The following is a 26,845-nucleotide window of genomic DNA, read 5'->3' as shown; positions in this document are numbered from 1 at the left end:
ACCACAACAAGAGATGTTTAGTCACACAAGTAGAGCTTCTGGAAGAATATCACTCAATCCTTCTTTTTCTTGTTTGCTTCATGTTCTGCAAATACACGTTTTTATACCTCTGACAATGATAAACCAAACAGCCTTCATATGGAAAAACAGATTTGGTGCATCAAAATAACCCTTCAATAAAAAGAAGCAATGACTCAATGAGGTCTAAATATATTTAGATTATTAACAGAGTGAACCCCTGAAAGTTTTATTAATATTTATGACCTGCATCAACAAACTCAGTGCGTAAAAATAATTTTTCATGATACAGAGATTTGTTCTCAAAGGCTTCAGATGTACAAGACTAAACAGAAGAATGCCTGCTCTCCAAGCAATGATAATGACCCTGGAGGTGTAGTTATACTGTTTGACCACAGGACGGCGCAACAGACTAACAAACGTCTTGAGGTGTTTTGGCGCACTGAGGCGTCTGTGCACCTCTGATGCAAACAGGTGTCGCTCTTTTCCTGCAGTTCAGTTTACAGCTGGATTTAACTTTTTGTATACATGAGATGATATGCAGAGAGAATAATGTGTTTCTGTGAACGTCTTTATTACCTCCTCTTCTATCTTTAGGTCGATATATTCAATGTGGTTTTTAAACAACTTATTGAGGGTTAACAAATATGCTGAAGTTGGAATGGCGTGAGAGTGTGTGGGGAATTGTAGAGAAATATAGGCTATAACATAATTTCATTCACAGTTTGAACGCTGGTGCGTTACATTACATTTAATGCCACCAGGTTAAGTCACTTTCCGTGTTTCCTGTGTCATCTTGTGTTTACCTCCTGTGAGTCCGCCTCGCCGTGAGTCTGGCAGTGGGAGGGGAGGAGGGATGATGCTCCAGCTCCTGTCACACATGCTGTGCAGCAACAATAATATTTGGAGAGTTACAAGTGGCTGCGGTCTGCAGCTCAAACCGAGACGCATGACCAATGAGCTCTCTCTCTTGCGCACACACAAGATTTCACTTGATGGCGACCTCCAGTTTTTACGCGCGACTTTAAAGCTCAGCAGCGCAGAGGAGACGGTGGCCAGAGTGGAAACGGTGCAAGATGAGAATGAAACTGGAAGGCAACGGGTGCCTAGTTTTCTGAGGACGCACGAGCGGCGCTCCTTGCCATTACGCACAACTTCTTTCACTGCATGCAAACGCAGACCATTTGCAGAGTAGACTTTGCTGGGCAGTAGCAGAGATGGCAGCATTTATTAGCTATTTGATTATTCTGACAAAGTTTTTACTTTATTTAAATCTCTCTTATTGCATGGAGGTGGATTTCTGCATACCTGTGCGTGTGGATCACCAAAAGCACGAGAAACATCTGCACCGGCGCGCGGAGCAGGTGAAAGACAGACAGACTGTTTTCAGATTGAGTGCATTCAAAGAGGAATTTTACCTCCACCTCACTCCGGATTCTGCTTTCATTGCACCGGGCAGCCTTCTGCCTGACAGCGATTCCTCAGCATCCAATCCCTCCACCACCGCTGACCTTAGGGAATGCTTTTACTCCGGGGATGTGAACTCAGACCCGGACTCCTTCGCAGCGCTCAGCCTGTGCAAAGGTCTCCATGGAGGATTCTCCTATGACGGCATGGAATATTTCATTAGCCAGAGCCGGACTGAGGACGCAGCTGCCGCGTCTGGATTTGCCAACTCCTTCGACAGGACACATGTGATCCGCCGCCGGAGACGCGCTGCGCACACCGGCAACTTCACTAGCAGGTGTGGAGTTACACCTGACTCCAACTTCAACGTGTCCTTGGAGAAATACAAACACATGGGCGAGGTGGAGATTGATGGTTTAACTGAAACTGTGTTGAAAAGTTTGGGGAGGTCAAAGAGATTCGCTTCCATCCCCAGGTTTGTGGAGGTCCTGGTGGTGGCAGATGAATCTATGGCCAAATTTCACGGGGATGACCTGAAGCATTACCTCCTGACCCTGATGTCAGTAGCAGCACGCCTTTACAAGCACCCCAGCATTCTCAACTCAATAAACATAGTGGTGGTGGGCTTCATGGTGATAAATGAAGCTGACAAGGGACCGAAGGTGTCCAGTAACGCTGCTCTGACTCTGCGCAACTTCTGTTCCTGGCAGAAGAAGTTGAATAAACACAATGACAAGCACCCGGACTACTGGGACACTGCCATACTGTTCACCAGACAGGTAAGCAGGGGAGGGGTGAGCATGCTGTGATGCATCAGTGGTGGTGCAAAGATTGGAGTTGAAGCATGCACAGGGGGGGAACTATGACACCTCCTTAAACAGACATTTTAAAAGGTCCCTCTTTGCAGGTGAATCAGAACCCTCAAACTAATAGATCTATGAGATGTCATTTGAAGAGATTTTTTGTGTCCCTTTGTGGTGAAAATTTTATTACACCTGCATGTTCTATTAGGAAACAAAAGGATGCAGCAAAAGTAAGACCCTGTAAGGTTGCACATTCAAAAAAGGAGACATCCAGTGATCACAATTTTGTGCTTAAAACTTTGTCCAACTCCAAAAGAAATTCAACTTTTCTGTTTTCAAAAAGCTCGGTTTGGCAGCTTTGGAGACTCTCGAAAGGGTAAGATTGATTCAGAAAGAAGAAGAAGCCAAAGCCACTCCCCCAAACAGATCAGTGCGCTCTCACTGACAGTCCAGGATGAGTCTATAAGAGAGTGTTGGAAGAACCTTCTCTGTCATTCACCAGCAGGGACCACATCATCAACAAGAAGAGTTCAGACAATTATTGTGGCTGTGCAAAGACTGGTCTGCTTTGTAGGGAAGCTTAGGTTAGGACCCTCAAAGAGGAGGATGGACAGACAGAGAGAAAGTGAGAGAGGGGATGGGGGAGAGGGAGAGAGGGGATGGGGGAGAGTGAGAGAGGGGATGGGGGAGAGGGAGAATGCAGCAGCAGGTTTAACGAGTGTTTATAGGAATGCCTGAAAATCTGAGCCTCAATTTTTGTGCAAGTAGCTCACTTTTTGGAGACTCTGCTCACATTGCAGGTTGTGAAAATGAAATGACCTGATGGACTCGCTGCAAACCACAGATACTCTTTCTTTTTTCTTTACTGGGTTTATTTTTTAGGATGTGAAGAGAATTTAAAATCCCTCCAGAATAAATTGCCTCCTCTTGCCTGTCAATCTTAAAACGTGTACGCTCGGGCAGCATGAAGTGAGTTCCCTTCATTTGCCTCAATGAGACAGTGGAAAAGAGAAACTTCACCCACTCTTTCCAAGAAACACCTCACCTCTGTCTGCTTCAAGGAATAAGAGCTCAGTCCCGACCTGACCCCTTCAGTGAGGTTTAGAAGAATCCACTTAAACTCCACATTAATTGTTCATTCATTCAAACTCCTGCACACTGGGAGATTATGAAGCGCTCAGCCCTGTCATAGCTAATCATCCCACATGGATACTGGAGCTTTGACCACTGAGGAGTAAATCTTTCTCCATAATCTCTAACTTTCCCTCGTCTGTCCCTCTCTGATGCCTGCTCACTGTCGCCTGCTTTCCATTAGATCCAGTTAAGCCATCTGATACGAGTGCTCGATGCTTCGCTGCGTAGCAACAACCACAAACATCTCAGGGTCTAGAGCAGCAGAGGATCGCCCTGCTGCAGGGACGGATCTCTTGTTTACACTGAGGATGATTGTATGTAGGAAAGAGCAGGTCCGGTGTTGTCGTCCTCGTCGGGCACAATGAGTGCAGCTGCTGCTGGAAAAAACCTCGTAATAGGTTACGGAGAGCGAGTGCTGCAGGATACACATGGCTGGCAGAGGGAGCTTCTGGCACCGCCGGGCCGTATTGTATCATTGGGTTTAGCAAGTTCACTGTCCACTGTGTGTTAATATTTCGTTTGGACACTAATAAAGCACAGGGAAGTCATTCTGATCCAATAAAACAATAAAATCCTGACCAAAGACAGAATCAGTTCTTAGACTTTGAAGAAGAATTCCAGTAAGCCTCGGGATAAAACAAGGCAGCTATCATCCTGGTAACCAATGAGATCATGACTAACAACCAACGGTTCCAATAAAAACAAATTGTTTCAATCATAAAGTATTGTTCCGGAGGGAGAAGGTTTATGAAATGTCTTTTTGATTTAGAAGACAAAAACTCACAGATCAGCAGCTCGTGAAGCTGCAGAAAATAAGTGTTTGGACTCACTGATATCACTGAAACTACCAAAACCATCCAACTCTGCATCATGAGTCCATGCAGAGTGCACGTGGAAAGTGTTTCTCACCTTGGTTTGGTTTAAAGTGGATCATAAGTGGACTTGTGCACAGCAAACAAACAGTTCCTTCCTCACTCATTGGTGGGGAGCTTGATGGTAGAAAGCCCTGGAAGTGAGTAGCCAATCAGAGCACACACGGGCAGGATGAGGCTGTGAATAGGGGGAAAATAACAGCAAAACATCACGCAGCCTCATTCTTACTTAAAGTTTAAAATGTTGGGGCGCTGGTGGCCTAGCGGTCTAAGCGCCCCACGTTATAGAGGCTATAGTCCTCGTAGAGGTCGCCGGCTCGACTCCTGGCTGGTGGACCATTTGATGCATATCTTCCCCATTTCTCTACTTCCCACATTTCCTGTCTCTCTTCAGCTGTCCTATCCAATAAAGGCACACAAAAAAAGACCAAAGTTTAAAATGTTAACATGACAGTGACAGCCTGACCAAAAGAAAATAGGAACAAGTCTTCTGTTAGCATGACTCATATCTCTTTCTGTGTCATGGATTTGTCCATCCACCATGGAAAAACATCCTTACTGACTTTCTGTCGGCTTTGTTTCACATGTTCACATCCTTAATTCTGACACCTTACATCTCATCACCCCATCCCGATGCAGAGAGGAGGAGTTTGGGTCATTTTAGGTATGACTACAAGAACATACTGTGTGCATACATTAGCTGGTATAATGTTTCCAAGTGAGAATTGGTCCAAAAGTTAACATTTTTGTCTGTTATGATAAAACTTTCATGTTCATACATGATTTCCACAGGTATCTGCTTACAATCTCACAACCTTTAGTACGCAACCATTGAATAATTCCAGTGGAGGGTCCTGCCAGGTATTAGTTAGCTACATCAGCGTCAAGGACTCTCTCCATCTTTGTACTTAGAGCTGCAAAGCAAAAGTACCAGCACATGCATGGTGTTCTTTTATCTTCTTCTGTGAGGATGTTCAAAAGTGCCGATGTCCCTGAATCTCCTTGTTATGATCACACAGCCCAAACCATGCCGTATTAGGTTTTGTGTTGATATCTTGTCATTGCATCAATGAGATTTCAACTTCTTCTGGAAGATAACCTCAGAGAAATGCTGTCACAATAATCATTTCCATCTGACAACATCTTCCCAGAGCTGTGACATCACACTCACAGAGGTATTAAGTGGCAGAGAGAACAAAAATGGCGGTAAATCATGAAAAAAGGAGGCTATTATATTACAGAGGTGTAAATAAAGACCATACTGGAGCTGTCATGGTGTAACTCTACCTTTAATAAGCTGCAGGTGAGACTCATCTAGCCAGCAAACACTCAGAGGCAGAGTGTGGTGGGCTATCTCCCCTGATACTCCGCTTTCATATGTTTGAAGAGCAGAGCAGAGCTCCATGTGTATTGCATTAGTGCTCTTCATGGTTTGTTCATGCCGGAGCTCCCGGCCCAGCCTCACAAACCTTCCTGGAATGAGTCCTATCTGAGTTTAACCTGAGCTAACACTCCTGTCTGTGTGTTTACAGGATCTCTGCGGAGCCACAACCTGTGACACTTTGGGGATGGCGGATGTTGGGACCATGTGTGACCCGAAGAGGAGCTGCTCTGTTATTGAAGACGACGGTCTGCCTTCAGCGTTCACAACAGCCCACGAGCTCGGTGAGGAAAACATGAGGAAGGTGTTCATTAACATACCTGAGTGCTGTCATGTTTAGAAATATGCTAATGCACATGTGGCCTGAGAGTGTAACCTTAGCTTAAAAAGTCGAGGGGTCCGGTTGACGGATGTGAACCTGAGTAATCAGTGGAGGGCCGTGTAACGTTCATGATGATCTATACGTCCTGGAGCTCTGCTGGGTGGCTCTTAAATTACAATCACCTGACGCTCGGTCTACAAATCAGCTCCTCATCCAAAGGACTGAATCAAAACCAGCAGGTCTCGGGGTCAAGGTTCAGATCAATGCATGCTGGACCTTCTTTGATCAGGTACTAGGCCCTGAAAGATTGCAACCATTACAGCTTCTGATGAACTCTACAAAGGCAATTTCAAGATCTTCAGTAATTTGGACCCCAAAAATCAAGACATGGTTCAAAATACTTCCCCTTTAAGAAGAGGTAAAATGGGCTGCTGTTTTTCAAGAATTTAGTCCAGCTTAATAAACATGTTTACAGCAGATCTTAAAGGTACAAGTTTTGCATCATTAGAGCCACAGCTGACTGGACTGACAGACTCTCTTTCTCTACATGCCAATAATCTATCCCCAGTGTTCAACTCTTTAACTAACATAAGTTTCCTTTCCTTCATTCTTTAAATTCTCTGTCTCATGTGATACTCTAAGATGTTTGGCCAAAGTCAAAATTTAAAGTTCCAACAAAAGGGAATGTGTGATATTGAAATGCAAAGAAAGTTTGTAGCAGTCTGCAACACAGCACAAGTAATGACGATTTTTAAACAACAGAGGCACAAAGTACCACCTCTGATAAGTCAAATATCCAATCATAGTTGAGGGTTTCACCAGGGGTCTCTCCTGTGGACACACCCCTGTCCTGATGCTAATACTAACCATGTGGCTGCCTTAGCTTTCAACCAAGCGGTAACCTCCGGTCTCAAAATATGAAGCCCATGCGGACGTTTTAGAAACTGCAATTCATGGAGCGTCCACTAGAGGCTGGCTACAGAAACACCGGAAACCACATACACACCCATTCAAAGAAGACAATCTTTACAGCAGAAATAGATATTAAGATTACGAGTTTTTGCCCAAATAAGGACATGACTGACTTGACTGACAGGCGCGAACACATAGCTGTTCGCTAGGAGGCTCAAACTCCGCCTCTTTACCTCACACTAAGTTTGGTTGAGTTAAGCATTTCCAATATGGCTGCCGCCGACGATTGGCTTCAAAACAGCTCTCAGGAACAGATGAGTGACGTCACGGATACTACGTCCATTATTTATACAGTCTATGCTTCAAACCTCTAACAGCAGGCATGAGACTGATTTTTAACCTGCCTGTCTTCCCACTTCAAAAGAAAGCCAACACACACATTTCTTAAAATCCTGAATTATAACTTTGAATTTGATAGTGGTTTCTAAAAAGGTCACTTATGCCACCTACAGTTGACTTTACATCGTCTACAGACTGTCAAAGGGGCCCTAATCCAAGACATGGAGAGGGAAATGTTTGAACTAAACTGAGTGAGATTTTTTACTGTGTTGCAATGCTGAAAGAAAACGTAACACAAAGCTTGCTGCAGAGCGGTGAATCTAACATGTTTTGATAACCTTTTGTATTCCGTTACAGCTGCGAAAGGAAAGGAAGCTAAACTGTTAATCCCTCCTTGTCTTCTTTGTATGCAGTTTCTTGCAGCAGCCTGACACACTCCTGAATCTGCTTAATTAAAGCTAATCCTGTTAAAGTGACAGCTTCTCTCTCTGCTGTTCAATACTCTGTGGTTGAGAAAAGAAACATGACTCATGCCTGAGACCAGATTCAAAAGTAACTCATGAGGCCTCAGGAGACGGATAAGTTTACACTGGTCACATATATGTGGAGTAATTACACATTTCCCCCGAACATGGTCTTGTTTCATGAGGGAGTCTGCTGAAACATGTTTTTTTTTCTCCTGGAAAGAGCTTAAGTTCGTATTTAGGGACTGAGATGATTTCCCTGGGAACTGAATTCTCCTGCCGGGCTGGTTTAGGACGTGGACGTATGCCACGCTGGATATTCCCATGTTTAAGTGCATTCCTGTCTGCGATGACATCAGCCTCAAATCAGGCCAAGTTTGCCTTAAACATACATGTGTGGAGTGAAGCTGGCAGAGAGTCCTGTCCATAGACGCTTTACTTTAGCTTCCCGGGGATTTCACCCAGCTCTTATCAAGTTTAAATCATGCCAGGGTTGAAATTAGAAGTACTTGACCCTGTGTCTCTCTCCTCCTCCTCCTCCTTTCAGGCCACGTCTTCAACATGCCCCACGACAATGTGAAAGCATGCGAGGAGGTCTTTGGGAAACTGAAGGACAACCACATGATGTCTCCCACTCTGATTCAGATCGACAGGAGCCGGCCCTGGTCCGTGTGCAGCGCAGCCATCATTACGGAGTTCCTGGACAGAGGTCATGGTTAGTGAACACTTCCTGTACGATCGTGTGGATTCAGATGGAGCGCTAATTCTGTCCAGACTTCAGGCCGCTCAGCTGGTTGTAATCTGATTGTACCCACGAAGAAACAAAAGCAGACCTTGGTGCTGCTTTGTCATGGTTACATCTGAACTCTGGAGTGCTTTCACATGACAGAAGATTTGATGTTTCACTCTGAAGGGTCTAAGTTGAGACGAGAGTTTAATCTTGATTATGTACCGTGTCTTTTTTCATGAGTTAGGGATCATATGAGTGTGTTTTCATCTCAGGTTGGAGCCCTGGGAGCTTCCAACCCTATAATTACCTTGACGCTATCTGTTCTATATTCATCAATGAACAATATCCCACTTACTTCTTGTCTACTAACTCAGACATGAATCATTTTAAACCAAAAGTGTATTTTGAAATGCTTCAAAAAAAAAAAATGAGTGATTTAGTGAACACCTGGTCGTCAGCTTTCAGAAGCCCCGTTTATTCGGCAGCACCTGCAGCGTCTCAGAGCGAAGCTAGGAAAGTCCTTGAGGATGACCAATATGGGAACCTACACAGAGTCTGAATCCTCCTTTCATGTTCAGCATGTCAGGGCTTCAGATGTAGCTACAGCAGGTAACTGACTGCAGATATTTAGGCCAAGGCTTTCTCTAGGCCAAGAGTTTGTACCTTGAGCAAGTTATACCACAAAGTTTTGTCCTTGGCCTATAATTTCATAAATATATGTAACTGTATTTAGATCCTGTCACATTTAAATTAACAGCAACTACAGTCAGCTTTAAATCAGAGCAGATTTAATGTTGTGTTCAAAAGCCTTTAAAGGTTTTAAACCCACAGATACCTCTTCAGAAATAAAACAATATTGAGCACTGCATGTTAGAATAACACTTGAAACTGGAGTGCAATAAAAATGACAGAGAAGAAGTTGAACATGTGCTTCCAAGGAAGTCTTGATGTTATTTATACGCTGATGATAAGACTCTTCCAGCATCCCTATTAACTTAACATTCAGAAGTATATTAATACGTCAAAGGTCTTCTTCTCGTCAGGAGCTCTTGTTGTTTCAAGTCTGAGTCAAACTCCCGTAAGTGACTGTGAGTAGATTCTGTTTAAAAGACAGAATTAGACTACGATTTATGACCTCCCCTCGAGCAGCACACTCGCTGTAACAACCGAATGAAAACACCACAGATACACCGCAGTCTTTCCAACACGATTAAGTTACTTATTCTAAACATCATCCAGTGTCTGTGTTGTATCAGACTGGAACAGGACAAACGAGCCGCCGCCACATGTAAACCGTCGCCTGATATTTGCCATCACATGATGCGAAAGCAAGATCTGAGAGTATATACTGCCTCAGGTGGTGCAAATGTTCCAAGTTTTTGGCAGATTGCCAAGAAAACCTCAAAACTTGACTGAGTGCCCCGCCCACAATTATAGTCTGAACAGAATTCCTTTAACAATAATTTAATCGTCAATATGTCTGCTATAGAATGTGCCTTGTTTGTACTGAATCAGAGAAAAACTCTAGGAGGAGTTCTCAAAAGCATGCACCATTATTTGGGCGTCATTCTTCACATTCAAAGCTGTATGTGCATTTGATGCCCCGCCTCAACGCCTGCCACGTACACATTTTTTGTCTGAGCAAAATTTGTTCTGATAATTTTTTCTCATCAAGTTGTCTACTATAGGTTGCTCTTGGTTTGGACTGAATCGGAGAAAAGCTCTAAAAGTTAATAGCGAAAGTATACATCCTTATTTTGGCCCCGTTTTTCATGTTCAAAGCTAGGTGGCGCTCTTCCTGTTGAGTTTGAGATATGGGTGCATGAGGCTTTTTTGTGTGTTCTGATGCCATGAATATGGGTAAAATTTTTCAAGCATGTAGCTCAAAATAACCCCTATGGGGAGGGGTTTTTGAAAACTGTAGGTGGCGCTAGTGAGCACATTTTTTTGACATTTTTTGCGAAACCCATAAAATGTTGCACTTTTCCCCAGGACTGATGAGCGTGTTGGATGAGGTGAAATTACGTGCATTTTAAAGTCACAAAAATCAATTTTCAGAAGTTTTTTTTTTATGCCCCGCCCCAAAATCTGCCACGCCCACATCTTTCGTCTGAACGGAATGCCTTTACTTTGTATTAATCGTCAATGGGTTTACTATAGAATGTGCCTAGTTTGGACTGAATCGAAGAAAAGCTCTAGGAGAAATTAGAAAAGTATGCACCCTTGCACGGACACATTTTGGCCCCATTTTTCATGTTAAAGCTAGGTGGTGCTCTTCCTGTTGAGTTTCAAATATGGGTGCAAGAGGCTTTTTTATGCGTCCTGATGCCATGAATATGTGTAGGACTTTTCATGCATGTAGCTCAAAAAAACTCTATGCGTAGCATGTTATTTTTTACCTCTAGGGGGCGCTACTGATTTTTTTTTTGTGAGACCTATAATAACTTGCAATTTTCACCAGACCCGATGAGTGTGCAAAAATATCCGCGCTTTCATTCACGTTCAGGGGTCCAAAAATGCGTTTTAAGTAGCGGAAGAAAGAACAATCCTTAGGGTTACAATAGGGCCTTCACCACCAGCGGTGCTCGGGCCCTAAATATCCTAGCATGCTGGCAGGGACCACAGTGTTGCCACAGTGTCAACAGGCAAAGGGGAAATTAGCTGGAGTCCTTTAGGGTGATTGATTTGATTCATGTGGGATCAGATTGTCACTGGCAACCCTTCAATGTTGAGGGGTATAGACCAATCAGAGGCAAGTATTTAGCACAGCTGGGTAAAAAATGTTTAAAAGCCAATAGGAGGTTGTTGAGAGCTCAAAGTGTGAAGGTAAACAGTTGCGTGCTTATCTTTAAAATCCAAACAACATGAAAACAGCCCATACAACTAAAGGAAAGTACAGAGGTGACTACAGCTTTTCTCTGTTGGTCAATAAAGGAGCACCTTCTTTATTAAAAGCTCCCTCTGTAAACACAAAAACATCACAGCTGAGTGCAGCTTTAATTTTGAGGCTGCATAAGACAACAGGAAAGCTCAGTCATCTCAGCGTTTAAACCAATTATGTCCAAACACTTCCTCTCTTCTTCAGAACTGTGCTGCAGTCTGAACATCTGCTCTGTTTGTGTCTGCAGGAGACTGTCTGCTCGACCAGCCTCAAAGGCAGCTCTCTCTCTCAGACAACCTGCCTGGTTCCAGCTACAGTCTGCACCGACAGTGTGAGCTGGCCTTCGGACAGGGATCCAAACCCTGCCCGTACATGCAGCCCTGCTCCAAGCTGTGGTGCACCGGGAAGGCTCGGGGTCAGCTGGTCTGCCAAACCCGGCACTTCCCCTGGGCGGACGGCACCAACTGTGGCAACGGGAAGGTCTGCTACAGAGGAGCCTGCGCGGACAAGAACGCCACCATGCACATCCAGGTGAGGGAGTGTACGGTGAAAGCACCTCTTCATCCTGTCAGCTGATTGCTCTAACACATTTAAACACCACTGTGCATGTTTTCTACCTCAGGTGGATGGCAAGTGGGGGAAGTGGGGTGCATTTGGAGACTGCTCCCGTAGCTGTGGTGGAGGAGTTCAGCTGGCCAAGAGAGAGTGCAACAACCCTGTACCTGAAAACGGAGGCAAATACTGCTACGGCCTTCGAGTCAAATACCGCTCTTGTAACCTCAACCAGTGTCTTGAAACGGGTATGAGGAAACTTTCTTTGATTGTTGAAGCAATGTGCATGGGTATGTAATGTTTGGAGGGATTGTATCTCCTTCTTTCGTCTTTGCAAATCCCAAAAAGTGAGCAAAATTCACAGGGATGGATTTCAAAAAAGCATCTTTGCAGGCTAACTATTCCCCATCTGCAGCAAGAACTAAATCCAGTGTTACCTGGAACAAGTTTCTGGGGAACCATCCATTGATTTCTGAACTGGCTATATGAGGCTTTAAGATTGTGCTCACCTTATTGGAAATCTGGAAACTGGCCAAGAGGCTCAGTTGAAGCTGCAATCTTGCCACCAGACAAAAAGCTACAATGTACCCACCTGTCAGTCATGATTCCACCCGAAAAGTTTGGTGACCAAAAGCATTTTTTGTACCAGGCTGTCTTCATGTGTGATCTGTTGTTTAAAGGTGACATATCATGCAAAATTGACTTTTTAATGGTTCTCTACCTGAAATATGTTTCCCTGGCATGTCTACAAACCCCCCGAGAATGAAAAAAATCCATTCTACCCCTGTTCTGATTTCTCCACCTTTCTGTAAATGTGTGTGAAACGAGCCGTTTCAGACTTCCGTGTTTTTGTTACGTAACAACAATATCCGGTCTGTCACGGAGTCAGAGCTCGGAGCTTGTTCAGCCCATAGACTGTATAAAATAATACTGAATCCCCCCTCCGTTTTTCATTACCTGCACACATGTGTGCTAACAAGGAGCTTAGGAGGGAGGCATGCTAGTTGTAGGCTGTCTTAATAAACACAAAGGTCGGTTTTACTCCCCACGTCTGCAGATTTGAAGATCTAGTGGAGGATTTTTATTTATCATGGATAAGTGCTAGCGCTAGTTAGCATAGCTACATAGCTACATGTCGTAGCTGTAGCTGTGTACCAAGACATACCTCAACATACTGACAAATAAAACAACAAGAAACACTAAATCTGTGACCAATCCTTCAGAAAAGGTCCCGCTGCCTTTCTGGCAGAGGTCAGTTTTACTCCCCACGTCTGCAGATTTGAAGATCTAGTGGATGATTTTTATTTATCATGGATAAGTGCTAGCGCTAGTTAGCATAGCCACATAGCTACATGTTCGTAGCTGTGTACCAAGACACACGTCGACATACTGATAAATAAAACAACAAGAAACACTAAATCTATGACCAATCGTTCAGAAAGGTCCTGCTACAGGCGCCTCTCCGTCAGGATCAGATTCAGAGGGTTGAAGTAACGCGATCTCTGAGCAGCCGTGTATATTCAGCCAACATGTAAACATTAGATCAACGTGCTGGAGAGCCGAGGCACATCCACTTCCGGAGGGGGCGTGGTCAGAGGGAAAACAGAGTGTTCTGAGGAGGACTGAAGAAGAGGGTTTTTCAGGCATGCCAAAATCTGATTTCAAAGTGTTTTTTTGAGCATAAACTTTAAAGACATGTTTTGGGGACCTCTTAGACCAATATATATTGATGAAAAAAGCGTGATATGTCACCTTTAACATTAGACCTGCCTGATTGGGTTTCCATGTCTTTGCATTGGCTTCATCTCCGGAAGTTTCTTCACGGTACCTCCTGGGCCAAGATTTTTCTTATTCATCTCCAAAAAGGCCCCATTTCATGACATGCACATCTACTCTCTTGTTTGTTTGCTGCTCCTGGGGGATCGTTAGCTTCCTCTTGCTCCAAAATGCTTCAGAAAGTGTACACTTTGGACATCCCGGCCACAGTTTTCAAAGAAAGCATTACGTTTGCCAAAGACAGTTGGTCGTCCTCATTTCCAAAGGAATCCTGATATTTCTAAACCTTGGCTCTTATTTCACATTTTTAGACTCTAAAGAAATGATTGGTCCTGAGTTTTGTTTGTTTGTTTGGCAGCCACTCAACAGGCTGTAAGGGCTTCATCGTTATCCTTTAAGGCTGTTTATCCTTTAAATTGAAAGTAAACAAACTGCTCAAAAAGGCAAACAACTATTATGTTTCATAGTTGGCTATTGCAGAGTGAAGCTTTTGCATTTTCATATCAGTCAGTGGAACGTTAAAAAGTGAGCTAGGGACATGTTTTGCAACCAAGCATTTGAGTTGATATCAGCTTACATAGCTGATAAAATAAACCAGCCACAGTCAGCGGTTGACAACACGACTACGAGCTTCAAACAAGCTGAAATCTGACGACATTATCAACACAAGCATCCCATCCTCTGAGGACAACAGGGCTGGATCAGCTGTTAATCATATCTGTGTTTGTTTTCACATCTCTAGGTAAGAGTTTCCGCGAGGAGCAGTGTGAGGCATTCAATGGCCTCAACCTGAACACCAACAGACTGGGCTCCTCTGTGGTCTGGGTTCCCAAATACTCCGGCATCTCTCCCAAAGACAAATGTAAGCTCATCTGCCGCGCCAACGGGACGGGATACTTCTACGTCCTCGCTCCAAAGGTATGTGGCTGATTATTTATTCCACACACGCCAGATTATTATCTCCATTTGAATCAATGGCACACTTTTCCAAACTTCAGATTATTCTCATTAGAGAACCCAAGAGGGAACGCTGTGTTAGAAAAGTAGAGAAACTCCAAATGACATATTGACTGCTTTCACATTACCAGCAAAACATAATTACCCAACCATCTGGAGGCTGGTTTGAGGCCGATAATTGCCAGCTTTAGTGCAAATGTGGTTGCAGCCTGTAGAGAGTATATGGTGCAATGCTGTCAGCTTCCATTATGCTGCTGTGAATGTCAAAAACAAAGTCTACCACACTTTGATCCGACAGGAGAGAAAGCATAACATTAGGAAAATATGTTATTAAACCAAGCTCAGGGGGCATCATTTATCATACCTGCTTATGCAATCTGAACTCCTCGTCTTTGAACGCCTCATCGTGACGTAAAACTTCACAGGAAGGTGAATCATTAAGTAAAAAAATGCTGTTTCAAATGTTTCTGAATCTGAATGACCTTCATCCAAAACTGAAGAGGCAATGTGGAGCTCAGTAAGAGGTGATTTGTCTGTGGTCATGAAGTCCTTCGAGAGACTAGTGTTGAGCCACCTGAAAGACATCACAGGCCCCCTGCTGGACCCCCTGCAGTTTGCCTATCGGGCAAACAGGTCGGTGGAGGATGCAGTCAATATGGGTCTGAACTACATCCTGCATCACCTGGACTCCCCCAGGACCTACGCTAGGATCCTGTTTGTGGACTTCAGCTCTGCGTTCAATACCATCATACCAGACATCCTGCACCAGAAACTCACCCAGCTCACAGTGCCGGCCTCCATCTGTCAGTGGATCACCAACTTCCTGACGGACAGGAGACAGCAGGTGAGGCTGGGGAGCATCAAATCCAGCACCCGGACCATCAGCACTGGCGCCCCACAGGGATGTGTTCTCTCCCCACTGCTCTTCTCCCTCTACACCAATGACTGCACCTCAGGGGACCCCTCGGTGAAACTCCTGAAGTTTGCAGACGACACCACCGTCATCGGTCTCATCCAGGACGGAGACGAGTCTGCTTACAGACAGGAGGTGGAACAGCTGGCCCTCTGGTGTAGTCAGAACCATCTGGAGCTGAACCCGCTCAAGACGGTAGAGATGACAGTGGACTTCAGGAGAAGCCCCCCCCCACTCCCCCCCCTCACCATCCTGAACAGCACTGTGTCTACTGTGGACTCTTTCAGGTTCCTGGGATCCACTATTTCCCGGGACCTGAGGTGGACTTCCCACATAGACACAATCAGAAAAAAGGCCCAGCAGAGGATGTACTTCCTGCGTCAGCTCAGGAAGTTCAACCTGCCCCAGGAGCTGCTGATCATGTTCTACACCTCCATCATCCAGTCTGTTCTGTGTACCTCCATCACTGTCTGGTTTGGCTCTGCAACCAAACTAGACAAACACAGACTGCAGCGGACTATAAGGACTGCAGAGAAAATCATCGGTGTCGACCTGCCCCCCATCCAGGACTTGTACCGGTCCCGGGCCAGGAAACGGGCAGGGAGCATTACCGCTGACCCCTCACACCCTGGACACAAATTCTTCAAACTCCTCCCCTCCGGCAGGCGCTACAGATCACTGTGCGCCAAAACAACCCGCCATAAGAACAGTTTCTTCCCCCAGGCTGTCACTCTGATGAACACTAAACCATAACAGTGTCATACCTGTCAGATAAATACTCTCTGTAAATATACATGTAGATATACAATGCAACAATTCTCAAGCAGAATTCCATATTTCTATTTTTTGTATTATTTAACTTCTATTTTATAATGTAAAACTACCTCTGCAACTCACCACTGCACTTTATCATATTATTTTAGCCTGTACATATTAGTCAAGCTATTTGTTGTTTCTTTGTATTTATAGCTAAGGTTATTGTTATTATATTTTCTTTTTATTTTTTATTGTAGTTCTTATTCTTATTCCTATTCTTATGCCTTGTACAAAGAGAGCACAGTTTACCAAAGTCAAATTCCTTGTGTGTTCAAGCATACTTGGCGAATAAAGCTGATTCTGATTCTGATTCTGATTCTGATTCTGATTTGCTATTGGCAGCAGAGAAAGTGATTGCTGCCGCTGCTGCAGGATTGATGGAGTGGTGAGGGAGGGAAACATGCAGGGACAGTATCACTTCACAGCTGTGGCTTGTCAGCAACTATTTATGCAACCAGAAAGGAAACAATCTTGTAGCAGCAACACGAGCCAACATCTCGTTTACACTAAAGGACACTGTACACTCCCTGTGGTGCTGCTCTGACTCTCTGTTTATGCACTGAAGCTCATTGGCTTATTAGGTTTGTTTAGTCAGAAGAATGAAGTTTGTAAATTGGTGGAACATGCATGTGCCAACGGTTCCTGTCTTGTGCTTTCCTCTTCCCTGTTGTTGCACAATAAGTGGCGTGATGGGATGTTTCTGACTCTGCAGGTTGTGGACGGGACGCCCTGCTCCCCTGATACCTCCGCCGTGTGTGTTCAGGGGAAATGCATCAAGGCCGGATGTGACGGCAAACTGGACTCCAACAAGAAGTTTGACAAATGTGGTGTGTGTGGCGGGGACAACCAGGGCTGCAAGAAGGTCTCAGGACTGTTCACCAAACCCATGTGAGTCATGTTTCAGCATCCACAGGACAGCTTCAGATCAAGGTTTTTAGGAGTTTTGCGGAAGGGACATTTTTGGGTAGCTCCTCAGGATTTTATCAAACATATACCAAGCCAAGGACTCCTGCATCAACCTGATATGTCTTAAGCATCTCAGATGTTCAGGGGCAGAAATGTTTGATGATTCTGAGGGCTAAAGACTGAAAGGGGCGCTTAGAGATATATTACAGCTGCAGAAGTGGCATGATGGGGTCCAATGCAATATGTTTTTATGAGGCCTAAATTTACTGACAGCGCCCGACAGGTGTCCTTTTTATGAAGCTCCAAAAGGTGCACTTTGATTTGCAGCAGAAGCAGAAGTTGCGAGGTCAAGAAAACATTTCCAGCTACTTTCTTCAGCCCCTTTCACAGCAGCACACTCCTGACAATGTCAAGGCTATATGAGCGTTGGCTGCAGGTGTGAACGCAAACCAACTTAATCCAGACTTTTCCTGCAAGTGCCCTGGCAAAAAGTCCACAAGAAGTTAGCTGAGCCCATGTGTGATCACAGCAGGTGATAGTCAGCAACATTTGGGGTGGTTGGAGTAACGATGTCTTTCAGGTTGTCTCTGTTAGTTAACATTTCAGAAGACAACTCATCCTCCTTCTTCTGCATGCCCTACCCAACCTTCCCCCTCACCTACTACTCCAAAGGAGTGCTTCTAGTTTTGTGAGTGTACGACACAGATAGTCTGCCCCTGTGAGGTTCATGTGTGAGGTCCTGAAACATCAGGGACTGATTGTCCTAACATAATCTATAAGAGGCCGGAGTTAATTTGTAGGAATGGCTTCAGTCTGTCGAGTCATGTCCCCGTCTCTAATATCCCGCTCACAAAGCGTCTTCAGTAAAGCATGGACCCTACAGCAGAACTATAAGTGAGGACATTTGTGGAGGTGCATAAGTGGACAACACTTAGGTCATGTTTTGGCAACCTCTCCATAAGCATGCTGTGATTCCTCAGGCATGATGTGGGGGAATTCAAGGCAGACTGTATCCGGTTCTGGAAACTGGATATTTATTAAACCCAAGACATACTGAGCCAGTCCAGCTAAAAACTTGGAGGCATTGAGAAACTGTTTTGACAGTAGAGGCTGTTAAAACATGGTAAATTGCACAATGGAGCAAAGTTAGGATTTACTAACCCCTTGGGATCAGGCTTGTGAGACACTAATATTCAAAACTAGCACAAAAAAACTACAGAGGTTCATGGTGTATTGGAACACCTTGGAAATGATGCTCACCGATGGTCCCTGCAGCTTCACTAGTTTGATTCCAACCCATCTCTTTACCTGTTTCCTGTAAACTCCTCTCTTATGAGTGCCTTCAAGTTCTCGTCTTTTGGATTCATTCATGTGATATTAATGTGATACATCTCCCCTCTGTCTTTTCAGTCATGGCTATAACTTTGTGGTGATGCTACCCATCGGAGCCTCTAATGTCGACATCCGTCAGCGTGGATACCGAGGGATGGTCAGTGATGAAAACTACTTGGCGGTGAAGAACCGCTACGGCAAGTACCTGCTGAACGGTAACTACGTGGTGTCGGCGGTGGAGCGCGACCTGCTGGTGAAGGGAAGCCTGCTGCGCTACAGCGGCACCTCCACCTCTGTGGAGATCCTCCAGGCCACCAGGCCGCTGCAGGAGCCGCTGACTGTGGAGGTGCTCTCTGTGGGGAAGATGACTCCTCCCAGGGTGAGGTACTCCTTCTACATCGCCAAGGAGAGCAAGGAGGAGAAGACTCTACGGAAAGAGGAGAGGAGCCACGCGGCGCAGAACAGCGTCTTGTCAGACAGTAACAGGGTGGAGGCGAAGAAGCAGATGATGGGGAAGAGGCCCGTGAGCCACTGGGTGACAGGAAGTTGGGATTCTTGCCCGGTGACCTGTGGGAGCAGTCTGCAGAAGAGGCTGGTGCAGTGCCAGGGCATGGACGGGCGTCCTGCGGTGGACTGCGACAGCGCCGACAGGCCTGTGGCCTCCAGAGCGTGTGGAGATCCCTGCCCCATGTGGGATGTAGGAGTGTGGTCTCACTGCTCCAAGTCCTGTGGGAGGGGCTTTAAAAGGCGACCAGTGCGCTGCATGACAGACAACGGCATGCATCTACCCAGAGACCACTGTGCTGGAAGGAGGAAGCCTCAGGAACTGGACCTCTGCAACCTGAGGCCATGTTAGAGCGAAGCAGACACAGCCTGAGGACTTCTTTTGTCAGTCAAATTGATGATTTGACATGAACCTTAAGCCCTAATCAGCATAACTGAAGAGGCTGTGCTGAGTGGATACTCTCTGAAGCAGCCTTACAGCGCCTGTAGGGCGTCTGCTGCAACAAAGAGAGCTAGTGGAGACAGAGAGGGTCTTCCTCTGTTGTTTGAAGACACAGACTTCTGTTAAGACAAGAGGGACAAACTGTTGAACCCTCTGCAGCCGGTTTGTCTACCTCGACCAGGAGCGACGACACAGTGCCTGAGCATACAGAGAGGAGGAAGAGGATGCAGAGATCTCAGACTGAACAGATATCTTACTCCTTCTGTAGTGACGTTTATGGGATGAGATAAAAAACATGAGGGAAATTAAAGTTCAGGACACAAAGACAAAGTGTAGTGAGGAGAAACTCGACCGTCTGCAGACACACTGCAGTTATCTCACCTGTGAAACGACATTTTCTCATTTCACTGAACAAAATGTGAAGCAGTACTGTATCATTCATGCAGGTCCATGCAGTTTTATATCTTTTCTATTGTTTTATTTTCATCTTTTTTATTCTCAAAGACAGCAGCGATCATTTCACAGCGACTTCATCTTAACAAACGGCTTTACCAGCTTTATATCCTGCAGTCTAAGACACACGCTATGCATAAGTCTCAACTTTATATACGTCTCTCACCAAAATCAAAGAACTCCTTATTTTTAACTTGGACCAAAAACTCAAAGGACACTTTTAATAAGAGGGAAACAAGTGTAGTAGAGGTAAGGTGTGATAATACTCTGTAGTGAATGTACGTTACACTTTTTGAAGCGGTGCATCAATAATGCATCCACGTCTGTTCTGTGTAAACCAAACTGAGCACACTTACCTGTTTGCTCTACGTTGCCAAAGAATCAAAGACGCATTAGTACTGCTTTAACGGACAGAATCAGTGCTCACATAAATTAAATCGTTTCATTTGACTACAGATTACAATCCTGTTCTTTAACATCATCTGCATTGTGTTCCTCTAAGGCTTTTGACTGTCAAACACTCACCAACTGGAGCTGAAAGGTGACTGATAGAGCCAAACAACCAATTCATCAAGACAGAAAACCAAATCTGTGAGGGGGGGATCAGACAAAAGAAGGGACCTTAAGATATCAATCTGTGCTTCAGGATTTAGTATTTTATGACATTTGAAAGATCAGGTGTTTGTTTTGGAAGAACCATGAAGGGTTTGAGGTGTGTAGATTTCTCAAACCTCTCCAAAAGCATAGATCACTTCTGACTACAAACTATTGCTGAAGTAATTTTCAATTGCAAAGCAATCTCAGAACACATCAGCAATCATTTGTTGATGAAACTGGGAGCGACAGACAACTTTTTTGAGGCTCCAGTTTAGCTAGCGGTTAACAATGAAGGACCTCCAACCTTCCTTTTCAGTGCATTGTTTACAGACTGAGCAGTAATTCTAAAAAGCAAGATTAAAATTGGTGTTCACAAACAGCGTTGGATGGTTATTTCACCCTGGCTGTGAGCAGCATGTGACGGCTTCTTTTTCATTCTGTGGTGCATTTTAACAGATCAGAGCTCACATATTGTCGGCGTCTCATGCACAATGCAACAAAATTCTTGAGGATAGCAGGCTCGCCTATTTTTGCCACAAGCTGCACATAGTTCTAACCAAAAAAGGACAGTTTATTGACCTTGAACCAACAATAGATATGTCTACATCTAAAGATTATGTCCAAAGCTTGAAACAAAAATGATAGTCCTGTGTTGCAGTCATCAGACAGCAAACACAGTCTTGATATAAGAATATTAGCTGCCCTTTTCAGCAAATATCTACTTAAGGACATTAATGAAAGTTGAATCATCATTACTGATGAGTTCTGTCATGGCATTACCATAGTCTTAATCCTACTTTCGCTCCTCACATGAACCGTTATCCTGCAAACGGCCAATGACATCTGAAACACTGGTGGATGTAAACAGATACCAGATCCCTCCTGACACCTGAATCCTCTCCTGAGCCAACAGATTCTAAATTTTATATTTAGAATCTATAAACAGAGATTTTGTCTAAATCAATTAGTGTTGTCTCAAAATAAATCTGACTAAGATCTTGGTAATCAATGGGATGAGGACAAGATAAGAGTCTGTCATCCTTTTTAAAGCTCCATGAAAACCAGCGGTGAGTGTTTCATGCTCAAAAAATGCTTCTTACTTTATTCTGCCAAAAATGATTCTATGTTGCTCACATGTTTTTGTTGTTTGAGTTTCTTCAGCCGATGAAGTTTTGCAACTGCTTCAGCACCTCTGGCCCTTAATGAGACGAGCGTGCACGTTACGTTACGTTACATGGCCTAGCTCATGCATACCGCCCTCCTTCAGCACTGCTATAGCTATCTTTAGTTTTGGTTTTTAAGTTGCTTTATTCAACAGACAGCTACGTGAACCTGACGTAAGAGTGCAGGAATGATCTCCTCTATGAGACACCTTTATCGTTGAATCACACACTGGTTTGTTTCCTCCCTGGCTCTCCGTGTTGTTGCTCAAACTGAATTTGTTTTCATTGGATAACTCTAACTGCATTTCCCGCACAGCTGGAAACATGTGTAGCTAAGTAGAGAATATATCAGCAGCCTCAAAGATATTTGGTAAAAGTCCATTTGTGGTGTCACACCCTCAGTTTGGAAAGTGTGAGGGCGTCTGTCTGGACTCGATCTTTCACATATTCGCCATGTTCAACAATAAAACAGAGAAAAATGCACTGAACGGAGGGATTACAACACCTCTGAGATTAAGAGTCTCAGCACGTCCAGCGTCAACATTCATCATTAAGTAACAGCTGGAGAGCGTCCGACATCGCAGAATAACAGATAACCTTTCAGACTGGAGGGAGGAGTCTTCCTCTGCATGAGGCTGCGTCTTGGTGGGGTTGCCAGATTTGCAAAACAGTCGAGTGTTTTTACTTCTTATGTCTTCATTTTGTGATGTTTGTTATTTTTGTTGTGCGAAGTCCGTGCAGGGAACCTCAACGTGCACAACTGGTGCCTACATTTATTTTAAGCTCGACCATTTAACTTTTCCAACAACTGTTTCATGTTGTGCAGTGGTTGCAGTATGGTTTGTTTAAGGAACTCCTCTGTGGGCGAGAAGTGGACGTAGCCAACGCAGAGGAGCTTTAAACCTGCAGTCTTTCTACGAGCCATTAGGAGGCAATTCCACCTGTTCCAAAACAGTTGTTGGGAAGTCTAGGATGAAGAAGCTTTCTTCTCAGTTGATTAATAACCTTTCTCTACGGATGAAGGGTCTCAGTTTATATTATAGTCCATTCAAAGTAAAATAAACGATGAAGCAGCAGCAGGGTTTTTATTTTGGTGTAGCTATCTGGGATTTGGAAGTCACTGGGAATTTGGGAGACACCAATCTCAAGGCCATGATGAAAAGACCCAAAGATGAAGGGTCACATCAAAGTGGCTTCATCCGCCTCTTACTGTCTGTCATTTAGAAATCATAGCACCACCAAGTTCTTCAATTGGTTAAAGTCACTGTGAGGAGCTTTTAGCCAAGTTTGAAATAGTCAAAAGTAGGATTAAAAAGAAGATCTGTATTCATTCATGTGCTTCAACAACAAATTTGACACATCTTTAGCACAGAGGGTGATGGTGCTCATGGGAAATGTAGTCTTCATACCGGAAAAGCTCTATAGAATTTGTATATAGTGGTCGCCAGAATCAACAACATGAAAACTCCTCACTGTGCCTTTAAGGTGAAAATAACACTGACATTTGTCTTCACGTGATAAATAACTTCTGTGTACTGGTGCAAGAGTCGTGCAAATCTTGGTTCACTCTCTAATCGCAGCTTTAAGACTTTAAAACGTCTTTAACCATTTCATTTCCAGTGTTTTTGGGTCACAGGGATCAGTCGTATCATCTAAAAGATGATACTGTACAGTTTTATTTTTCTCTCTTTTGCATCATGTACAGTTAATATAATTTTTACTTTTGTCTTTGTATTGTATACTATGTATACACTCATCTAGCTGTATAAAATAAAGTATACATGTATAAGAATAAAACCGTGTGCTGAGTCATGATTCATACATAAGAGACACATTTGTTCCCCTCAGTGGATCTCATCACGAGGTGACAGACTGGATGGATGTGTTGTGTCTTGAACGCCCCTCTCTGCTCCAGCGGTATCTGTTACAGCAGATTTCTGCCGTGCCGCGCAGTCTTCCATCACATGAGATGAGACAGTCGTGATATCTCAGCTGAAGCATGACCGCAGATGAAAACATATTCATTCATCCATTTTGGTATTCTGCTGATTTAAGCTCCGTTGTCCCGGCTGAGCTGTGATAACACGCCCAGCTCGGCAAGCGTCTGCCCAGTAAGCCTGAAGCTTTGTTGGACAGACGTCTCTCAGGTCTGGACGCTCTCACCCCAAAAATTTGACCTAGATAAGTGTTCAGTGATCCATATTGATATCAGGTTTGAGGATGGAAGGTGAAGCTAATATCAATAATGTAGAGTTGATATTATGTAAAGTAATATGGACTTACTGGAGATCTTCTCCATCTTTAATTAATATCAAGTTATATGTTTTCGCTCTGCACAATCCCACGGATTCTTAAATTAAGATTAGGAAGGCTTTTTTGTGTCTTTTTGGATTTAAAGGGGACATATCATGCAAAATGGACTTTTTAATGGTTCTCTACCTGAAATATGTGTCCCTGGCATGTCTACAAACCCCCCGAGAATGAAAAAAATCCATTCTGCCCCTGTTTTGATTTCTCCACCTTTCTGTAAATGTGTGTGAAACGAGCCGTTTCAGACTTCCGTGTTTTTGTTACGTAACAACAATATCCGGTCTGTCACGGAGTCAGAGCTCGGAGCTTGTTCAGCCCATAGACTGTATAAAATAATACTGAATCCCTCCTCTGTTTTTCATTCCCTGCACACATGTGTGCTAACAAGGAGCTTAGGAGGGAGGCATGCTAGTTGTAGGCTGTCTTAATAAACACAAAGGTCGGTTTTACTCCCCACGTCTGCAGATTTGAAGATCTAGTGGATGATTTTTATTTTTCATGGAAAAGTGCTAGCGCTAGTTAGCATAGCTACACAGCTACATGTCGTAGCTGTAGCTGTAGCTGTAGCTGTAGCTGTAGCTTTAGCTGTAGCTTTAGCTGTAGCTGTAGCTGTAGCTGTAGCTGTAGCTGTAGCTGTAGCTGTAGCACGTCTATAAACTAACAAATAAAACAACAAGAAACACTAAATCTGTGACCAATCCTTCAGAAAGGTCCTGCTGCCTTTCTGGTAGAGGTCGGTTTTACTCCCCACGTCTGCAGATTTGAAGATCTAGTGGATGATTTTTATTTATCATGGATAAGTGCCAGCGCTAGTTAGCATAGCCACATAGCTACATGTTCGTAGCTGTGTACCAAGACACACGTCTACATACTGATAAATAAAACAACAAGAAACACTAAATCTGTGACCAATCCTTCAGAAAGGTCCTGCTGCAGGCGACTCTCCGTCAGGATCAGATTCTGGATCAGATTCAGAGGGTTGAAGTAACGTGATCTGTGAGCAGCCGTGTCTATTCAGCCAACATGTAAACATTAGATCAACGTGCTGGAGAGCCGAGGGCACATCCACTTCCTGAGGGGGCGTGGTCAGAGAGAAAACAGAGTGTTCTGAGGAGGGCTGAAGAAGAGGACTTTTCAGGCATGCCAAAATCTGATTTCAAAGTGTTTTTTTTGAGCATAAACTTTAAAGACATGTTTTGGGGACCTCTTAGACCAATATATATTGATGAAAAAAGCGTGATATGTCACCTTTAAAGATCAATTAACATCTCCTAACTCCTTTGGGGAATCGGCACCATGCTCAGAGTTGATGATTAAAGATATTTAAAATGAAAACTTAAATCAGAGGTGTGCTCCTTTTACTTTAAAACCACCAAAGGGATCCTGATAAGGTTCAAAAGAAGGCCATGTGATTGCACAGTGATGCATTTTTGCATTACATCAGATTTGAAAACTTCTTGATTTGTTGGATGCTGGATGTTAAAGAAGCCTGAATCTCAAACATGATTCAAATTATTTAAAAATTGCTACACACAAGGGTCAAAGGGCATTTTAGGAGAGACACTGCAGTATTATGAGACTGAGATCTGGTCTTGTGTTGCAGCAGGTGTCCATCCCCTTTAAAAAAAATCCTCTCCTCTAAATATCCACATGCTCTGAATTCCTCTAGATCTCACCTGAAGAGACCGAGCCTGAACCTGAGAGCCAGTGAACCAGATGTGCTTTGTTCTCTGCTTTTATAGATGAAACCTGTTAGAGTAAGTTTAGTCTGTCTTTCAGAGCGGCCTGTGAGGGCAGCGAGCTAAAAACACAAACACAATTATCTCATTAACCGAAGGTCGTCTTTGAAGCTGCAGCAGGTTTCAGATCAGCGTTCAAAACACATTCAGAGCCGGATTCTCAACGTGAAGACAAAACAGAGTCCTCTGGCTGAAGAGTTCCAGGTTTGGTTGTCCAGCAGAGAAACTGATCATGTGATGACTCTGATCTTTTGCATTTCTCCTCAGCACCTCAGTTAGATGTTGTTGTATGGCGTGTATGCTGTATGGACTTCTTCACCCTGCAGCAGGATGTGGTTTAGTCTACATGTCCAAAAACAAACAAGGACGGGTGTGCCAGCTTTCTCCAAGGTTGACCCAGCTTTTTTGACCCAGTATTTGTCATTTCATCATATCTTTTCAGTGTCAATCAAAACAACACAAACAACAGAAACGCAGCTGATGAGTGTCTCTGATTTACCGGTTTCATTGTTCATGTTATGTCATACTTAAAGCTTCAAACCGTCTTCATAAACGGAGGTGAGACGGCCGGCCAGGTTAAGGTTAGGAGCTGCTGTTATGGTTAACAGAAAACACTGCTGACGGGAAGCTAAATATTTTGCAGCACTATAGCAACGAAACTCTTCTCCCACCTTTGTTTCTCACAGACAACACGGATCAGAAGACTCGGCCTGTCATAAAAACGTAAACTTCAGATTATTTTAAGATTGAATGAAGAATCGGAGTCATCGTTTCTCTGACAAACTTTCCAAAGAGTTGAGAGGAAATTAGAAGAGACAGAAGAAAGGACGAGATTTAATCCTGAGTGATGGAGAGTATTTATACAGTGTGACAGAGATGTTTGAGTTTTAGTGGAGCTGTGGTCTCACTGTTGACAATGTGTTGCCAAGTTTATTTATTGAACTTTAAAAGTTTAAACAACCATCTCTTTGTAAATCGTGAGTCTCCCTCTCTGTTACATAACTGACTTCAGGTTTGAAGGTCTGAAGCAGCAAAGACTGTTTAACTGTTCAGGGGGAGTGAAACATCAAGCTTTTATCAACTTATTAAGGTATTATGGGTAACGTGGTCAATAACAGCTGC

General features: G+C 43.9%; 1 protein-coding gene across 1 annotated transcript; it reads left to right on the top strand.

The window, feature by feature from the left end:
• Nucleotides 1-1,235: 1,235 nt before the first annotated feature.
• LOC117825721 (A disintegrin and metalloproteinase with thrombospondin motifs 15-like) lies at nucleotides 1,236-20,890 on the top strand. The gene is made up of 8 exons (XM_034701650.1): nucleotides 1,236-2,204; nucleotides 5,767-5,899; nucleotides 8,200-8,367; nucleotides 11,511-11,794; nucleotides 11,886-12,063; nucleotides 14,334-14,509; nucleotides 16,990-17,165; nucleotides 18,594-20,890. Exons 1-8 carry the CDS (start codon nucleotides 1,236-1,238, stop codon nucleotides 19,369-19,371), a joined length of 2,862 nt encoding a protein of 953 aa, XP_034557541.1. The 3' UTR covers nucleotides 19,372-20,890.
• Nucleotides 20,891-26,845: the final 5,955 nt, after the last annotated feature.

Source organism: Notolabrus celidotus, chromosome 14, assembly GCF_009762535.1.
Source record: "Notolabrus celidotus isolate fNotCel1 chromosome 14, fNotCel1.pri, whole genome shotgun sequence".
NCBI classification, from domain to species: domain Eukaryota; kingdom Metazoa; phylum Chordata; class Actinopteri; order Labriformes; family Labridae; genus Notolabrus; species Notolabrus celidotus.
This window is presented reverse-complemented; position numbering and strand designations above follow the sequence as displayed.

Coding starts and splice junctions, on each gene's coding strand:
- LOC117825721 (XM_034701650.1), top strand. CDS start 1,236: ATGGCAGCATTTATTAGCTATTTGATTATTCTGACAAAGTTTTTACTT. Junction 5,900..8,199: donor CACAACAGCCCACGAGCTCG/GTGAGGAAAACA, acceptor TCCTCCTTTCAG/GCCACGTCTTCAACATGCCC. Junction 12,064..14,333: donor CAACCAGTGTCTTGAAACGG/GTATGAGGAAAC, acceptor TCACATCTCTAG/GTAAGAGTTTCCGCGAGGAG.